Source organism: Heliangelus exortis, chromosome 2, assembly GCF_036169615.1.
Source record: "Heliangelus exortis chromosome 2, bHelExo1.hap1, whole genome shotgun sequence".
Lineage (NCBI taxonomy): Eukaryota > Metazoa > Chordata > Aves > Apodiformes > Trochilidae > Heliangelus > Heliangelus exortis.
The window spans coordinates 91,024,408-91,039,224 of NC_092423.1; the positions used below are offsets into that span (position 1 = coordinate 91,024,408).

The window sequence follows — 14,817 nt, forward strand, 5'->3', positions numbered from 1 at the left end:
CAGCTCTGCATTTCTTCCTTAATTTGTACATGCAGCTTCTCTCATTGCCCTGAGTAAAAGTCAAGGCTGAACACAAGGGATCATTGATCTGTAGACTTCCCTAGTTTGGATGTGAAATAAATAACTGCAAGCAATCTTGGAAAAATTGAAATTCTGTGCCAGGATACTTAGGTGCAGAGAGTGGAGGGAGATGGGGCACAGTTAATGAAACTTCTTCCATTGGCCCAGTTTATGGGGATTTCCATCCCTTATCTGCAAGGATAAGAGCCAGGATAAAATGGTATAACCTTCTCTACCTGAACAGGTATGTTTTTCTTCCACAGTAACCACAAAATTCCCATGCTGTGTTCCACAGAAGGTGGAAGTGTACCTTTTGAGGAAGTTTTTGGTGTGCTAGGGGAAGAAACAATGTTGAGCTACAGACCCGCATGAATTCCACGCTGTTGTCCAAGGGAGTTTCCCGTCGGAAAAGTAGCAGAAAGTTCTCATCATCTGGCAAGATCATATTTGCAAGCTGGAAAGAAAAAAAAAACCAAAAAGCAAAAAGCTCATAACAAACCTGAGAACAAATCCAAAACATGAAAATAAAGATAACGAAAAAACCTCTGTGGCTGCTGACCCACTGTGGGAAATATAAGCTGGGCATATTGTTGCCTTGGAAATAACCCCCAAACCAAGAGATCTGGCTTGTGTTATACTCCATGACTCACCTCCTCTCCACCCAGACTCTATCTCCCATATCTCCCAAGTCTGCTCTAGGTCCTAATTCTTCCTCTTTCTGTGTAATAAATACTGGGTTGGGGCTGGAGAGAAATACCTTTTGGATTTCCAGGCGTCCATCAGTGGTGACTTCATAGGCAGACATGAATTGTTCCTTCATCTGCTGAACTTTTTCTTCTGTTATGGTGTTCTGCCATGGGAAAAATCACACACCCATGAAATCTCTCCTCACTCAGAGACACTGACCAGGATGACTGCATCCTTACAAACAAGGGTTAATGCTTTTAAAATCTCAGAAACACACCACCTTACATGAATTTTTGCTATGCGTAGCAACTAAGCTTTCAGTTGGAAGACCAGTGTTTGGAAAGCCCAAAATACAATCACTGGCACTTGCTTCTTTAGCCACTGTCCCCACAACATCACTGGGATCTGCCTTTGCATCACCTTCCATGCTGCTCATTTTCATCTTATTCTCTTCAGGAAGATGTCCTTATCCTTGAACTACATCCCTGCAGTTCATTTAATCATCAGCCTTGAAAGATGTCAGTGGAGCTGAAATTGTTTCTTATTATTGCCTGTCAACTGGTTCGAGACCTGGAACCAAGCCCTGTCAGTGTTTCTGGGTTAATAGCATGGGATTTCAAGCAATTTACATTCCTCTTGCATCTGCTCAACCCCACAACCAATTTAGACATAGTGAGGATCTTTCAGAACTTGTCAGGTTTTAATAATTTTAATGGTTAGACTCGACCATTGGAAAGGTCTTTTGCAACAAAAAAGGTTCTGTGTTTTGATAGGTGAAATACAATACTTAGGGAATCATAAACACATGATGTTGTTCTCATAGCTGTAGCCTCTAGGGTATCTGGGCTACACAAAGTACAATTTCCCCACCCTGGGGACAGGCCTCTGGTCGGATGAGCTTTGTGGCTAGACTGGGAAGCTCTGCTAGTTCATCTCTCCCAGGCAATAATGAATTCCAGCATTACCTCCCACACCCTCACTGAGCAGGTCCTGGCTCCTCTCCTAGTCCCATGGAAGATGGTCCTCTCTGGGAGGGGAGGAAGGGAGGAGGATAACCCAGACTGGTTCTTTTCATACTGTCATAGCATTTTTTTGCAAGAGAGTAGATTAAATTCTTCCCTGCCCCTGAAGAAAAAACACTTCAAATGTTTTACCATCTCGATGTCCCAGTGGAGTTAAGATTATAACTGTATCTTCCTGGGTCTTCTAACACAATTTCCCATCCTTTCAGCTACTTTTGCAGCCTTGTGAGCTTGTACAAGCCCTTTCTTAATATTGTGACACAAGACCATGAGTGACTTTCTCCAAATTACTCTGTGGATGCATCAGTGCAGCCTGCCTGGCTGTTCAGAAGGAAAGCAAATATAAACCTCTTAGGAAAGTACATTCTCTTTCAACGACAAGTTCATTTTCAAATGAAAAGTACATTAGTTGGTCAAGGGAGATGAATCTCCCCCTCTACTCTAGAGAGACCCCACCTGGAATGCTGTGCCCAGTTCTGGAGTCCCCAGCATAAGAAGGATGATCAGAGGGCTGGAGCCACCTGCCCTGTGAAGCCAGGCTGAGTGAGGTGGGGTTGTTCAGCCTGGAGAAGAGGAGGCTCTAAGGTGACCTTATAGCAACCTTACAATATCTGAAGGAGGCCTACAGGAAAGCTGGGGCAGGGCTTTGGATGTGGGTGTGTAGTGAGAGGACAAGGGGAAATGGTTTAAAACTAGAAGAGGGAAAATGTAGGTTAAACATTAAGAAAAAATTCTTTCCTATGAGGCTTGTGAGACACTGGCAGGGGTTGCCCAAGGAAGCTGTGGCTGCCCCCTCCCTGGAAGTGTTCAAGGCCAGGCTGGATGGGGTTTTGAGCAATCTGGTCTGGTGGGAGGTGTTGGAACTGCCCATGCTGGGGGGTTGGAACTGGATGATCTTTAAGGTTCCTTCCAACCAAACCATCCTCTGATTCTCTGCCCCCTGTCCTGGCAGAATGAGCAGTGGGTGTGCATGCTCTGCATGTTTCCCTGGATATAGGACACCCAGGCCTCAGAGTATCCATTGCCTGATGAGCTCCTTTAGACCCCCATTCTGCAAAGGGTCACCTTAAACAGCAATTGTGCTACTCGGCCAGAATTTCCGCTGGGTGGAAGATCTTTCTATAAGGTTTGTCACCTCTGAGCCAGGTAACGTGGCCAGGCTGCACACACAGCAACTGCAGCTCTTGTTCTTACTTTGGATTGACATTTGAAACCACCTCACTGGAAACTGAACGTGCCTCACCCCCCAAAACTTCCTTGGCCACACTCAGTAGTAGACAGATGGCAATAGCAATTTCTGGCTGCTCTCAGGCAGAAATGCTGCACAGCTTTTGCTCAGTAGCAGCTGCCATGGTCAGTGACAGAGATGTGGAAACACACTAGGATGAGGTCACAGATGAGGTAATAAAGAAGAAAACTAAGTATATGGTGCTTAGACTCATTAAGCTATGTCTATCTTTGCACAAACATTATCACCAGTTTTCCTCACATGTTTAGATGTGACTGGTGTTTGCAGCCTTGATTTGCTTGGTAGAAACAACAGAAAAAAAGATAGCTATAAATAGATGGATAAACATAATATGACTGATGATTTTTGATATAATTTGTCTTCATCTTCAGAGCAGACTCAGAGCTCAAGAGCACTTACAACATGAAGTCATTATGGGCCTGTTACACATATAACTAATAGAACTGTTGTTGCAGAAGAACCTACACTGAAATCAGGGGAGAAATACTTAATTTGCTTTGGGTTCTAACTGTCATATCAAAATAACCAACAGGACACTTTGCTTAGATCAAGTGCAACTCCTTCCCCAAGAGTGATGTGCCAGATGATGGAAAATTTGGGAATCTATGGGTGAGAATGGAAGGATAAGGACACCCCTGTGGGTCTTCATAGGGCAGGTGGGGTGCACTCCCCAGGGGCAACCTTGGGGCACAGTGCCAAGGGCTGGCATCTCCCAGGTCAGGGGTAAGATTACTGTCCCAGCAGTGACCTTGCAGGGATACGATGGAGGTGGCAGTCCCCATCCCACGGCCTGCCTGGTGGTGGCCCCGGGTCAGTCCCAGGGCATGGCTGGAGGATGCTTCATCCACGTGGTGGTGGCCACCAGCCTTGTGGGCTGCATAGCCAGGCACCCATACCACTGCCCCAGGTGCTGCTTGCTGCTGCCATCAGGGATACAACACATCGCTGATGACACACACCGAGTTTTCTTTCCCCTCTGCATTATAACTTGCCCCTGTGCTATTTAAATTGCTTTCTGATGGCACCTTGACACTTAGACAGATGTCCCTGGTGCTAAGCAAGCCTACCAACTGCAACAGGCTTGAAAACTACTCTGAAATTATCCTCCTCTGTGCCCAGTAGTATAAATTATTTCTGAAGTGATAATCATAGTTGGTATTTGAAAAGTGCACAGTGGAGTTCAGGCTACTCATTTGTTAAGAAAGCTTATTGCTCAGCTTCATGTCAGCTATTAACCACCACTCATCGACCTTTGTGTGGCAGGAACATTGTTATCTGCTTAAAAATAGGACTGCCTCATTTTTTTAATTACTTATTGTAAACAGATTTATGCTATGGGGTACACTGAGTTAAGTACCCAAAATACTCTAAATAGCTTCAACAGCATATAATTGAAGGGGTTTCACTACAGTGGATTTTTCAAATTGGACAATGTCTTAATAAATATTCTACCTATGAAAAACAAGTGGCAATGTATCTACTAAAACTCAACCTTTATTCCTAAAGAATGAGAAACAAGTAAAAGATAGTGCAAAACTGGGATTCCCAAGATGCATGCTCAAAGTAAGCTTAATTATATATTACAGATTTTTACACTGAGACTGGTACACCTTAGTTTATGATGATCAGGTTTCAAAGGTGACCTTGCTGTTTACAAAAAAAACCCAATCTCATAAGATAAGCAGCCATAACAACAAAAGATCAAATAAGCCATGCCACTTGCAAGTAGAAACCAAGGTTGGGAGACATGGTCTCCAAGACTGACCTGCTGGTGGTGCAGTCTAGTAGCTTGCTCTGATTACTTTTCCATTCCAAACACATTAAAAAGCTTGGGAAAAAAACCTTGCATGTGATCTGTGTGATTGTCCAAGAAAGGAGTTGAACTGCAGACTCTTGCTGTACTTGCTGAGTCTGTAATCCAAGTTTGGAAGTCAGCAGCCTGTGGTGGGGCAGCCTGGTCAGGCTGCAGGGCACAGCCAGGACACTGGGGCTGGATGTGCTCATCCCTCCCTGAAGGCTTAGGAAGCAAGATCAGTTCTCCAGCTCATTTAAATTTTGGTTTTGCCTGGGTTTGCCTCCAACTCAGGACAGTGGCTTTGCTGCAGTGAGGCAGCAACACTGGAACTTCACACCTAGTCAAGAGCATGCTCCAGAAATGGAAGGAGAAAAGTATTTGGGCAAAAGTATTGCCTATGTAACACTCCAGGATTTGTGGAGTTGAGGATGAGGAATGTTAAAAAATTGACAGGTCTTGTAGATATAGCACCCAGTTGCTGCCATGTAAGTGTATGAAGTAGATCTTTTTTTTTTTTTTTTTTTTTTTTTTTTTTTAATTAGTATTGGTGCTTTGCACAGGCAGGAATCAGGTACCTCAAAAAGGGACAAAATAACTACTCTCAGGTAAGAAGTGACAGGTGAGGCAGCTTCTCCAGGCACAGCCTGGGCAGGGATCCAGCCAGCAGCCAGTGGTGTGAGAGGGAACTTCTCATCTGGCACTAGGGCTGAGCTGGGATGCTGGGAATGTGCTGGGCTGCAGAGGGGCACGGGGCAGGCTGGGGGGCTGCAGGGGCCCCCTTGCAGCCTCAGCCATCTTGCAATGAGCTTGCTGAGACCTATGATAGAAGAAGAAAGTTCTGGAGCAGAAGAGGAGGCTTTTTACAGGGGCATGTAGTGAGACACATTAGGAAGAAAACCTTTAGTGTGAGGGTGGTGAGACACTGGCACAGGTTGCCCAGAGAAGGTGAGGCTGCTCCCTCCCTGGAAGTGTTCAAGGCCAGGTTGGATGGGGCCTTGAGCAGCCTGGTCTGGTGGGAGGTGTCCCTGCCCATGCAGGGGGGTTGGAACTGGACGATCTTTGAGGTCCCTTCCAACCTAAATCACTCTGTGATTCTATGAGATCCCCAGGCAGGCAGATGTGGGGATGAATGGCATTGACACAGAAACACAGGTGCTTTGCTGAGTGCTATGGCCACCAGCTTCCCTGGAAAGTTTGTTTTGCCTCCCTTCCCTTTAATTATTAACTTGCTGTTCAACTACAGACTGCAGAAAGCCAGAAAGCCTGAAAACCAAACATGCTCTGCCTCAAGCTCACACTCCATTTATTCAAGCTGTATGAATCACAGAAGGAGTAATGAAAAAAAATAAAGTAAACCACCTTTCTGCTCTGGAAAGCCACTGTACAAATAGAATAATAGAAATTCGTGCCTTTTGGCTCTATGAACTGAGATAGGGGGAAATGGCTTTGCATCAAGAAAACAGCTGTAGCTGAGCACAGCTTTTTTCATCAGAACTAATGCTGTCTTGACTATGTTGCCTGTAACAAGCAGCAGATCCCTCCCCAGTTTCAAAGGTTAGAAGAGGTTTGCAATGCTTTCTCAAGTGTACAGTGCTTGTGCTAAAATTTTGGTCTTCTTAATAGATGGGTAATTTTCCCTTTTGTGAACATGTAAGTGAATGCTGTTGCATCCTTTCTGGCAGCTGTCTGTATGGAGAGGTCTTTCTTGTCATACCTTGTTCTTCCTGCTGCATGCAACTCCCTGAGTTCCTGGAGGAGAATTTACTCAAGAGGTAACAGCCCTCATTGACAGAGGAGCACAATTTCCCCTGAATTGCTGCCTACTTGAGGCAGAAACTTTAAACTTTAGAATCAGTCAACACTGTAATGAAGAGGATTCCCTGGCACAGTCTGGAAAACATACCAGAACTAGGACCTGCCTCTGGTTCCACTCAGGTTTGGGCTGAGGAGGAGTGAAGATGCTGGTAGAGCAAGTGCTTGGCAAGAATGGGTCCTGCAGCAGAAGTAATACCCTTGGCAATGATGCTCCTTTAAATGAAAGAAACTTCAACCCTCTGCTAATACCCATGAAATATGGTCTTCATTGGACTATAATGATAATGACAGCTAGTCTGGGATGGAGAGGTGCTTTATTCTCTTTTCATATTGCTTCTTATAAGCTTCAGCTTTACAACTTGCTCCCTCACAGGTCAGATGATGTGGGCTTTCTGAGAAATGCTGCACTTTCTGACTGCCCAGTCAAGAAATCCTCACTATATACTATGAGGATAAAACCATATAATTTTTGTCCTCATAAAAGCACACAACTTAAAATATGGCTTTGACTTTGTTCATACATTTCTCAAAGTTAAGGACTCTATTTCTTACTGTGTATTATCTTCCACAGAGTTTTGCAGAAGATTCTATGCTTCATGTTGCCATAAAAAAATGAATTTTTTGCTTTCTCTTTTCTATGTGCAGTCTTCATCTTCACTTTTGCAAAACCCCTTTAGAACTTATTTAGCATCACAAAGGTAATTTGTTTTTAATATTGTTTGTAATAATGGAAAGGGTATGCTTATTTTTGGGGTTTTTTTTTAATCATCTAAGTATTTAATTTATTTGTCATGGTCAGATATGGCTCTTTGTTAACCCATTCATTTTTTATTGTCACACTCTTGTCCCCCATGCTTTCTGATTCATTTTTAAATTTTTTGCTCCTGAAGGGATCCATGTATTTGGCAGCAGCTTGGCTTGATGAAAACATGACTATGAGTATATTGGTTCTCTGGGGAAGGAGGGAGGGGTAAAAATTGAATGTATGGAGCAATACAGAGACTTCTCTTCTTGGTGGAAAGGGACTTCTGTATTAAAGGGACTCCCTGTATTAAAAGTGAGCATTTAGTTCCTGATGATTAAGACAGTCTTGTCATAGATTGTGGTTTTTTTTTCCTATCTTGATGTGATTTTTGGAAACAAGCCACTGTATTGATCAGGCTATATAAAGCAAGAAGAAACTAAATGTAAGTGACTATTATAGCCTGTTTCTTAAAAAAAAAATGAGGTGTATCTGAAAATGCTGTCTTGAGCACATGTTTCTCCTAACAACATTTCAGCCAAATTGATAGAAGGGCAAAGGGTCCCAGAGATATCAAGTTCCTACAAGATCTATGAAAATAAATTATGTCTGCCAAGAATGCTGCTTGGAAAACAAACTTGACAACTCTTACCATGCCAAAAGCCACACAGTGCAGAAAGGAGGCCAGCAAAAACCAAATGAAACATCACTAATGTACACTTTGACCTTAGAAGAAGAACCTTTTTTTTTTTTTGGCGAAACATTTCCTCTTTAAATCCCATTGTCCACTTCTCATTTCAGCCAATCTCTCTTATTTAATTGCAGTGCTATCCCTAGAGAACTTGGCCTGTATTTTGGTTAGGATTTTCTGTAATCCTGCATCTTACAATAGCAGGGGACTTATCCTGTCATCACATGTTGTGGTTTGGTTCTCTTTTTTAGCTCTCATCAGCACATATGTGAGGGATATTTTTTCATGCAGAAGATGCCAGCATCCAACAGAGGCTGTTACAGTCTTCCCTGTGCCATCAAGATTTTGTGGTTAAGCTTTGGACAGGTTCTTCATTCTGCCCTTTCTGCTAGGCTGAAAGTTTTTGACATGCCTTTGGGCAATGAAAACACATTGTGTCTGGTTTTTCCCACAGGCATCTTGAGTTTGCATTTAGAGAGACTTCCAGGTGCTTGCAGTATTAATGTACAGGAACAGGAATAGGAACTGGCCAAGCTAATCAAGGCTGACAAAAGCTACACCTAAGGAAATAACTGTGTTTGGCAACCAGAGAATTACAGGATGGTTTGGGTTGGAAGGGACTTTTGAAGATCACCTTGTTGTACACCACCTCCTGCCATGGGCATGGACACCTCCCACTAGACAAGATTGCTCAGAGCCCCATCCAACCTGGCCTTGAACATTTCTGGGGAGGGGGCATCCAGAACTTCCCTGTGCAACCTGTCTCACCACCCTCACAGGAAAGAATTTCTTCCTTAGATGTAAAGAGTCAGGATTGACTCAGGCTTTAGATTTCTGAATTAGTCCGATGGAGGATGCAGGATTAATGCCTTCTGACCAAGGGCCTTCTTGCTATTGACCTGCTTGTCAGAGGGACCTGCTTAATGATCCTGGGCCTCTTGGGCTGGTAAAACATAGGGGAAATCTAGTTAGGATAGCTTTGAGGCTGGCTGATATGTTGGCCATTAAACTTTGAATCACTGGGTGCTGCCTTCCTGACCATAGTAAGTTAAACACGTAACTTAGACAGACCATACATTGTGCAAGGCAAGTGTGAGGTGCAAGAGTAGCTGGAGGCTCCTTTACTTCTTTGGAAGTAAAAGGCAAAGATAAATCCTTTATGGTTGTCCAGGGTGAGCTCCTGAAGATTAACCTCAGTACTTTCCACTCATAAATATTCATGTGGTTTGGGGGCATGGGGATTATAACAAAGGTAGTGCCTGTCTAGCCTGATCAAATTTACATTTCAGAAATTTTTACATGTGGTTTCTCACACACTTACAGTTAGGTGAAGGCAATAGACTTCTCTGAAAGTCTGTCTACTTTTACTATAATTTAACCAAATTAAATACCTTCCTGTGGAAGAACTCTGCAAATGTAATGGTAACAGGCATTTCCTTCTCTGCCCAGACATCATTGGTTTTATGGAAACTTTAAATAATCGAAATCCAAAATTTGTAATCATTCATGTATAAAACTCTTCTTCTACTACAAGAACATACATAGGCCTTCATTTAAAAAAGTAGCAAAGAGAAAGCAAGGAAGATCCTAAATGATCTGTATACAGAAAGAGGTACAGCCATGGAAGAGGCAAACGAAGGGGCTGTAGTTCTTGTTCCAATAAAATTGCTTTTTCAATGCTGAAGGAAGCCACCCTTTTAACTAAGTTGTCACCTAAATATAAAAACTTATAGAAAATGCATGGAAAGGTGTCCATAATGTGGCATAAAGTGGTTTATGAATAAGCATGGGAGAGCACAACTCACAGTATCCATGCAGCAGCAGAATGGGAGCTGGAGCCTCCTCTGGGTTAGAGAGATGTCATAGGAGTAATAACAGCAGCAAATGGACAATGCCAGCAGTTCAAAGACCTCCACTGATGTGTGGCTGAATTATCCTCAGTTCTGCCTCACATCCCCAACCAGACTCAACTGCAGAAGCCCCTGTAGCTGATGGAGAATTTATATAAACTGTAGTGTACTAAATTCTCTGTTTTTCACTGAAACATTGTGGATATGTAACACCTATCTGGAAATCTGGGGCATTTTCTTAGGAGTAGAGTAGAGTAGAGTAGAGTAGAGTAGAGTAGAGTAGAGTAGAGTAGAGTAGAGTAGAGTAGAGTAGAGTAGAGTAGAGTAGAGTGGGATGGGATAGGATAGGATAGGGTAGTCTATACTGTTTCAGATGGAAGGGACCTGCAACAATCATCTAGTCCAACTGCCTGACCACTTCAGGATTGTCCAAAAGTTGGAGCAGGTTCCAAAATGCCAAATTCCAAATGCCTCCACCAATCCCCCATTTCTGGAGGAGGAGAAACAGAAAGTAGCACCTGGGACTTGGGTCAGTTTAATGTAGGCCTACCTTTGATGCAAAGTTTTTCCTTCCCCATCCCCAAATTATTGATGGTTCAATAAAAGACAATAAATTTGCCTCCCTTGCTGGATAGTTTTTTAACTACCAGCCATCTTTTCAGCCATCAAGAAGAGCTGTGCCTCTCAGCTTTCCAACAGGCTCCCTCTTGCACTGTTTTCACAGCTGCTCCCATCCCTTGGCATTTAGTGTCAGCTGGGGATGCTGCAGAGTAGCTGGAAAGAAAAACAGAGCTGAAGGACTACAGTGGTCATTAAGAAAAATAACAGCTTTGAGAGTGCAGCCTGAAAAAATATAATTATGAAGCCAATTGCTATTCAAACAGAGACAACTTCTAGTGCTGATAACATTATTTATCACTCGTCTAGCACTTCAGACACAGTCACTAATTAATCATTTTGACACATCTGGAAGTTGTGCCAGTGTATTACTGCCTCCCCTTTTACTGTGCAAAGCAATGGAGATGTGAAGAGCCCAAAGAAGTAAAAGTCAAAACAAGCACTAAAGCAGAGAGATGCTCAGTCCCAGCTCACTGTATCATGGACACTTTCTTTCTCTAGGATGATGGAGACCAGTGCAAAGGCAATAGAAAAGGGGTAGAAGTGAGAGAGGAGACCAGTGCAAAGCGGATAGAAAAGGGGTAGAAGTGAGAGAAAAATGGCTCAACATTGTTAGAAAAACTCACTGTACAAAGGTAGCAGGGACCTTTGTTTAAACCAGCACGAAGAGCAAGCCCTGGGGAAAGGGGCAGGGGACGGCTCCCAGTCTCCTAGGACAAAGTTGCCCTTGAGCTTTCTGTCACCAAACTGGGCTGCTCTGCCTAACACCTGATGGCCAGGAGACTGTTTCATCCCTACCCTGCTGTGAGAACTGAAACCAGGCTGCTGGTGAAGGGGAGCAGAGCAACACATCACTCAGGGTAATGCTGCTTGAGGAGAAATACTGCCAAAATCAGGCAAGAAAACCAGGGGAGAAAACATTTGAGAGCCCGTTTGAGCTTCCTGGCAGTGAGCAATCACTGTCTTCCAGAATTAGCCTATTTCTTCTATTAATAGGGAGAGAGGGAGTTGGTTCTTTCTTAATTCAATTTTTGCTAAGCTTTTTCTTTTAATGGCAAAACCTAAACAACAGAAGCAAAGGAGATGCAGGTTAGATGAGGATGCTGTCAAGCTGGAGTCATCTGAACTGTGGCTTTTGGAAATCTGGGTAACTGTTCTTGAATTCTTGAAGCAGAATTAGTTCATTACAATGACACCCTCATTCTGCATTTGTGCTGATACCTAACAGCATAACAGAGTTCATACAGTTGTCACAAGACCACAAAAACTGCAGGAACACACCAAGTCTGCAACCCAGCTGGTGTGGTGCTCTCTCCAAACTCTCATTTGAAGGATGTGCAAGGGCAGCTTTGGGTCAGAGTGGGGCTGGAAGTTTCCTCTTGACCTCTGCCCACTAGGAAGCTGCCTGCAGTGTGAGATCCTCAGAGAAACCTTGGTTTTTATCATCAGCTACAGCTCACTCCAGAGAGCCCAACTTGGAGATCCCTTGCTACAGCAACCCACTGCAGAGTTGACATCTGCTGCCTCATTTTAAGCCTCTCCTTCAACATCTCATGTTTGCTGTCACTGGGTTTGCTTGAGAATGCCTTGAGCTGGTGTTTCAACACTCCAAGACTAGCAGCTCCCAATCTCTTATTTTTTTTCCTGGGCAAACAATCATGACCTTTTCAAATTTCTCCTCCAATCAATGTATCTGTGTCCCTAATGATTCTTAGCACTTACTGTTGAATCTTTTTTGATTTCTGGAGCCTTTTTTCATGCCTAGCTGTTCACCTAACCACTCAAGACTTTTCTGCAGAAACTCCCAATATTTCACTCCAAATCTACTTGCAAAGTGAAAATGCTTTAAAAATCATTTACAGCTTCTGTTTTTTTTTTTTAAATTCCAAGATGCAAGTTGGCTTGTAAGTATAATTCTGATTTTACAATTGATACTCATGAATTTATGCTTTTTATCAGCTACCTTTTCCTGGTTTCATTAAATATTTTTTGATCAAAGGAATTCTTTCCTCTCTATCCATTGGCACACCTTCTCCTTCCATTTGGAAGAAGCTTACTCTTTTTCTCTTCCTAGTTGGGCATACACTGTGTAATGAAATTATTAAGCCCATTATCAGAATATACTCTTTACATATGCCTGAGCAGCTGACCTGAGTGGCAAGATTTCTCCTCCACTGATAATGTCAGTAAAAGGCAACGTATGACCAAGAGCCGAGGAAACCAGACCCTGTAAATTACTGTGCAACTTCTGGTAGAACTGAGATGCAGAGTGGAAGAGGGGGAATGCTTTCAAAAAACACGAAAGAAAACAAGGGGAGAAACCCAGAAACACTTGATATCCCTGTCTTGACCTTATGAGCAACAGAATTAGCTCTTGCTTGGCTTCTAGACACTTTCAGGAACACAGATGTACATCTTGTTCCTTAGCACCATTTAAAATTAATGACAGCATATTTGTAAGAAATTGACCTTGGAAAGAAACCTATCATATTAGCAAAACTAACCATTGCTTGCTTGAACAAACTTTCACCATCGCCTTCCTTCTTGCCCTGCCAGACTCTGTGCCAGTGTTTTGTCATTAGTTTCTAGTCAAAGGCATGAAATTACTTTCTCTCCACACTGCTGCCAGATAGAATCTTACTGTGCCAAGAGCTACTGGATTGAAAGCCACTGATCAAACATCTCAGTGACTGCACTTGTTGTCACACCTGCTTAAATGCCACCTTGTTGCCAAGAGAAAAGCTCTTTACCTTGGGGATCGCTAAGGAAATGATCAGAGAACAGCAAATACAAATCATCTCTCAGCACAACCACCTTTTTACTTGGACTTGATGCACAAATAACACAGCACGGTACTTACTTCTGGGCCCAGTGTCTCCACGAGATGATGAAAAAAATTGTCAAGCTCCTTCCCTTCTATGTAACCATTGTCTAAACAAAAGTCAAAGAAGTTAATGATCAGACAAGGAGCCAAGGTCTGTGCTGTGGGGGTGTCAGCGGAGGTTGTGACTGCCCACTTTGTGGGGTTCCTATTATATTTGATTATTTCACATCCGTGTGATCGGGGTAATTGTGGATGCCTGAAAGTGTTTAACACCAGGCTGGATGGGGCTTTTAGCAACCTGGTCTAGTGGGAGGTGTCCTTGACCATGACAAGGGGGTGGGGGGTGGGGATGGGGGCTGGGGGTGTAACCAGATGATCTTCAAAAGCCTCTTCCAACCCAAACCATTCTGTGATTCTATATGGGCACTGGACATAGTGTTACAGAACTATTAGGAGTTTTCCTTATAGAAAACTTCACAGCTCAAAAACCCCCAAAATCAACTCTTACAGACTGGAACCACAAGAGGGAATGGTAGAAGGAAAGGAGAAGTTATGAAAAATTGGAGTAGGGGGATTTTCAGACTTCATATGAGGGCATGATGAGGAGGAAGAGGGGAGCTCTGCAACACCTGCAGGAACCCGTGGGGGTGCAGCTTGGATGCTCCGGCAGGCCCCCACTCCTACAGGCACCCCATCCACATCTCCAGCATCCCAGGCACCCCACACCGCACCCACCTTCATCTGCACCCACACAGACAACACCCACCCCACCCACCCACCCACCCCCGCACGCACCCCCCTCACCTGGGCAGTCCCTGAGCTGCACCCCCAAGGCGGGCACCCCTCTTCCCCATCAGACACCCCCTCTCTTTGCGTGCCCCCCACCCCGTCCCGGGCCCCACTTGCCGTCGGCATCGAAGCGCTTCCAGGCGCCGAGGAAGGCGGCGGCGTCCAAGACCCCCTTGGCGCCGCTCTCCATGGTGCTGACGGCGCCGCCCGCGCAACTCCCGCGCAACCCCCGCGCAAGCTCTGCCCGCGTCCCCCCGGCGGCTCCGGCTTTGAGGGCAGCGGCCCCGCCCCGGGGGCGGCCCCGCGGGGGGCTCAAGGAGCGCTGCCGCAGCTCCACCGCCCCTTCCTTCCTTCCTTCCTTCCTTCCACCCCCTTCCCACCCCCAGAGCTGCCCGGTGTGTAAATCAGGGGGTGCGTGGGCACCGGTTTCGGCAAGGAGGATGTGGGGAGGGAGAAACAGCCGACCCCACAGACAGAGACTGGAAGAGCCGCCCACACCTTGCAGGCAACCAGTAAAGTTTCAAAACTCCCCGAATGGAGGCAGAAGTGCGTGGAGAAAGTGTGAGACTTCGGGGAAGTGGTGTTTAGGGGGGAAAAAAAAAAAAAAGAAAAAAAAAAAAGAAAAAAGGAAAAGGAAAAAAAAGGAAAATAAGAAAAAAAGAAAAGAAAAGGAAA

General features: G+C 44.4%; 1 protein-coding gene across 1 annotated transcript in view; it reads right to left on the bottom strand.

The window, feature by feature from the left end:
- SCGN (secretagogin, EF-hand calcium binding protein) overlaps window positions 1-14,403 on the bottom strand; it is a 29,564-nt gene extending 15,161 nt beyond the window's left edge. Inside the window, exons 1-4 of the mRNA XM_071736995.1 lie at window positions 14,260-14,403; window positions 13,390-13,460; window positions 818-910; window positions 425-514 (exon numbers count right to left, since the gene is read on the bottom strand). Coding sequence (XP_071593096.1) covers window positions 425-514; window positions 818-910; window positions 13,390-13,460; window positions 14,260-14,332 — 327 coding nt within the window. The 5' untranslated portion in view covers window positions 14,333-14,403. The remainder of the gene's footprint in view (window positions 1-424; window positions 515-817; window positions 911-13,389; window positions 13,461-14,259) is intronic.
- Between the last annotated feature and the right edge of the window lie 414 nt (window positions 14,404-14,817).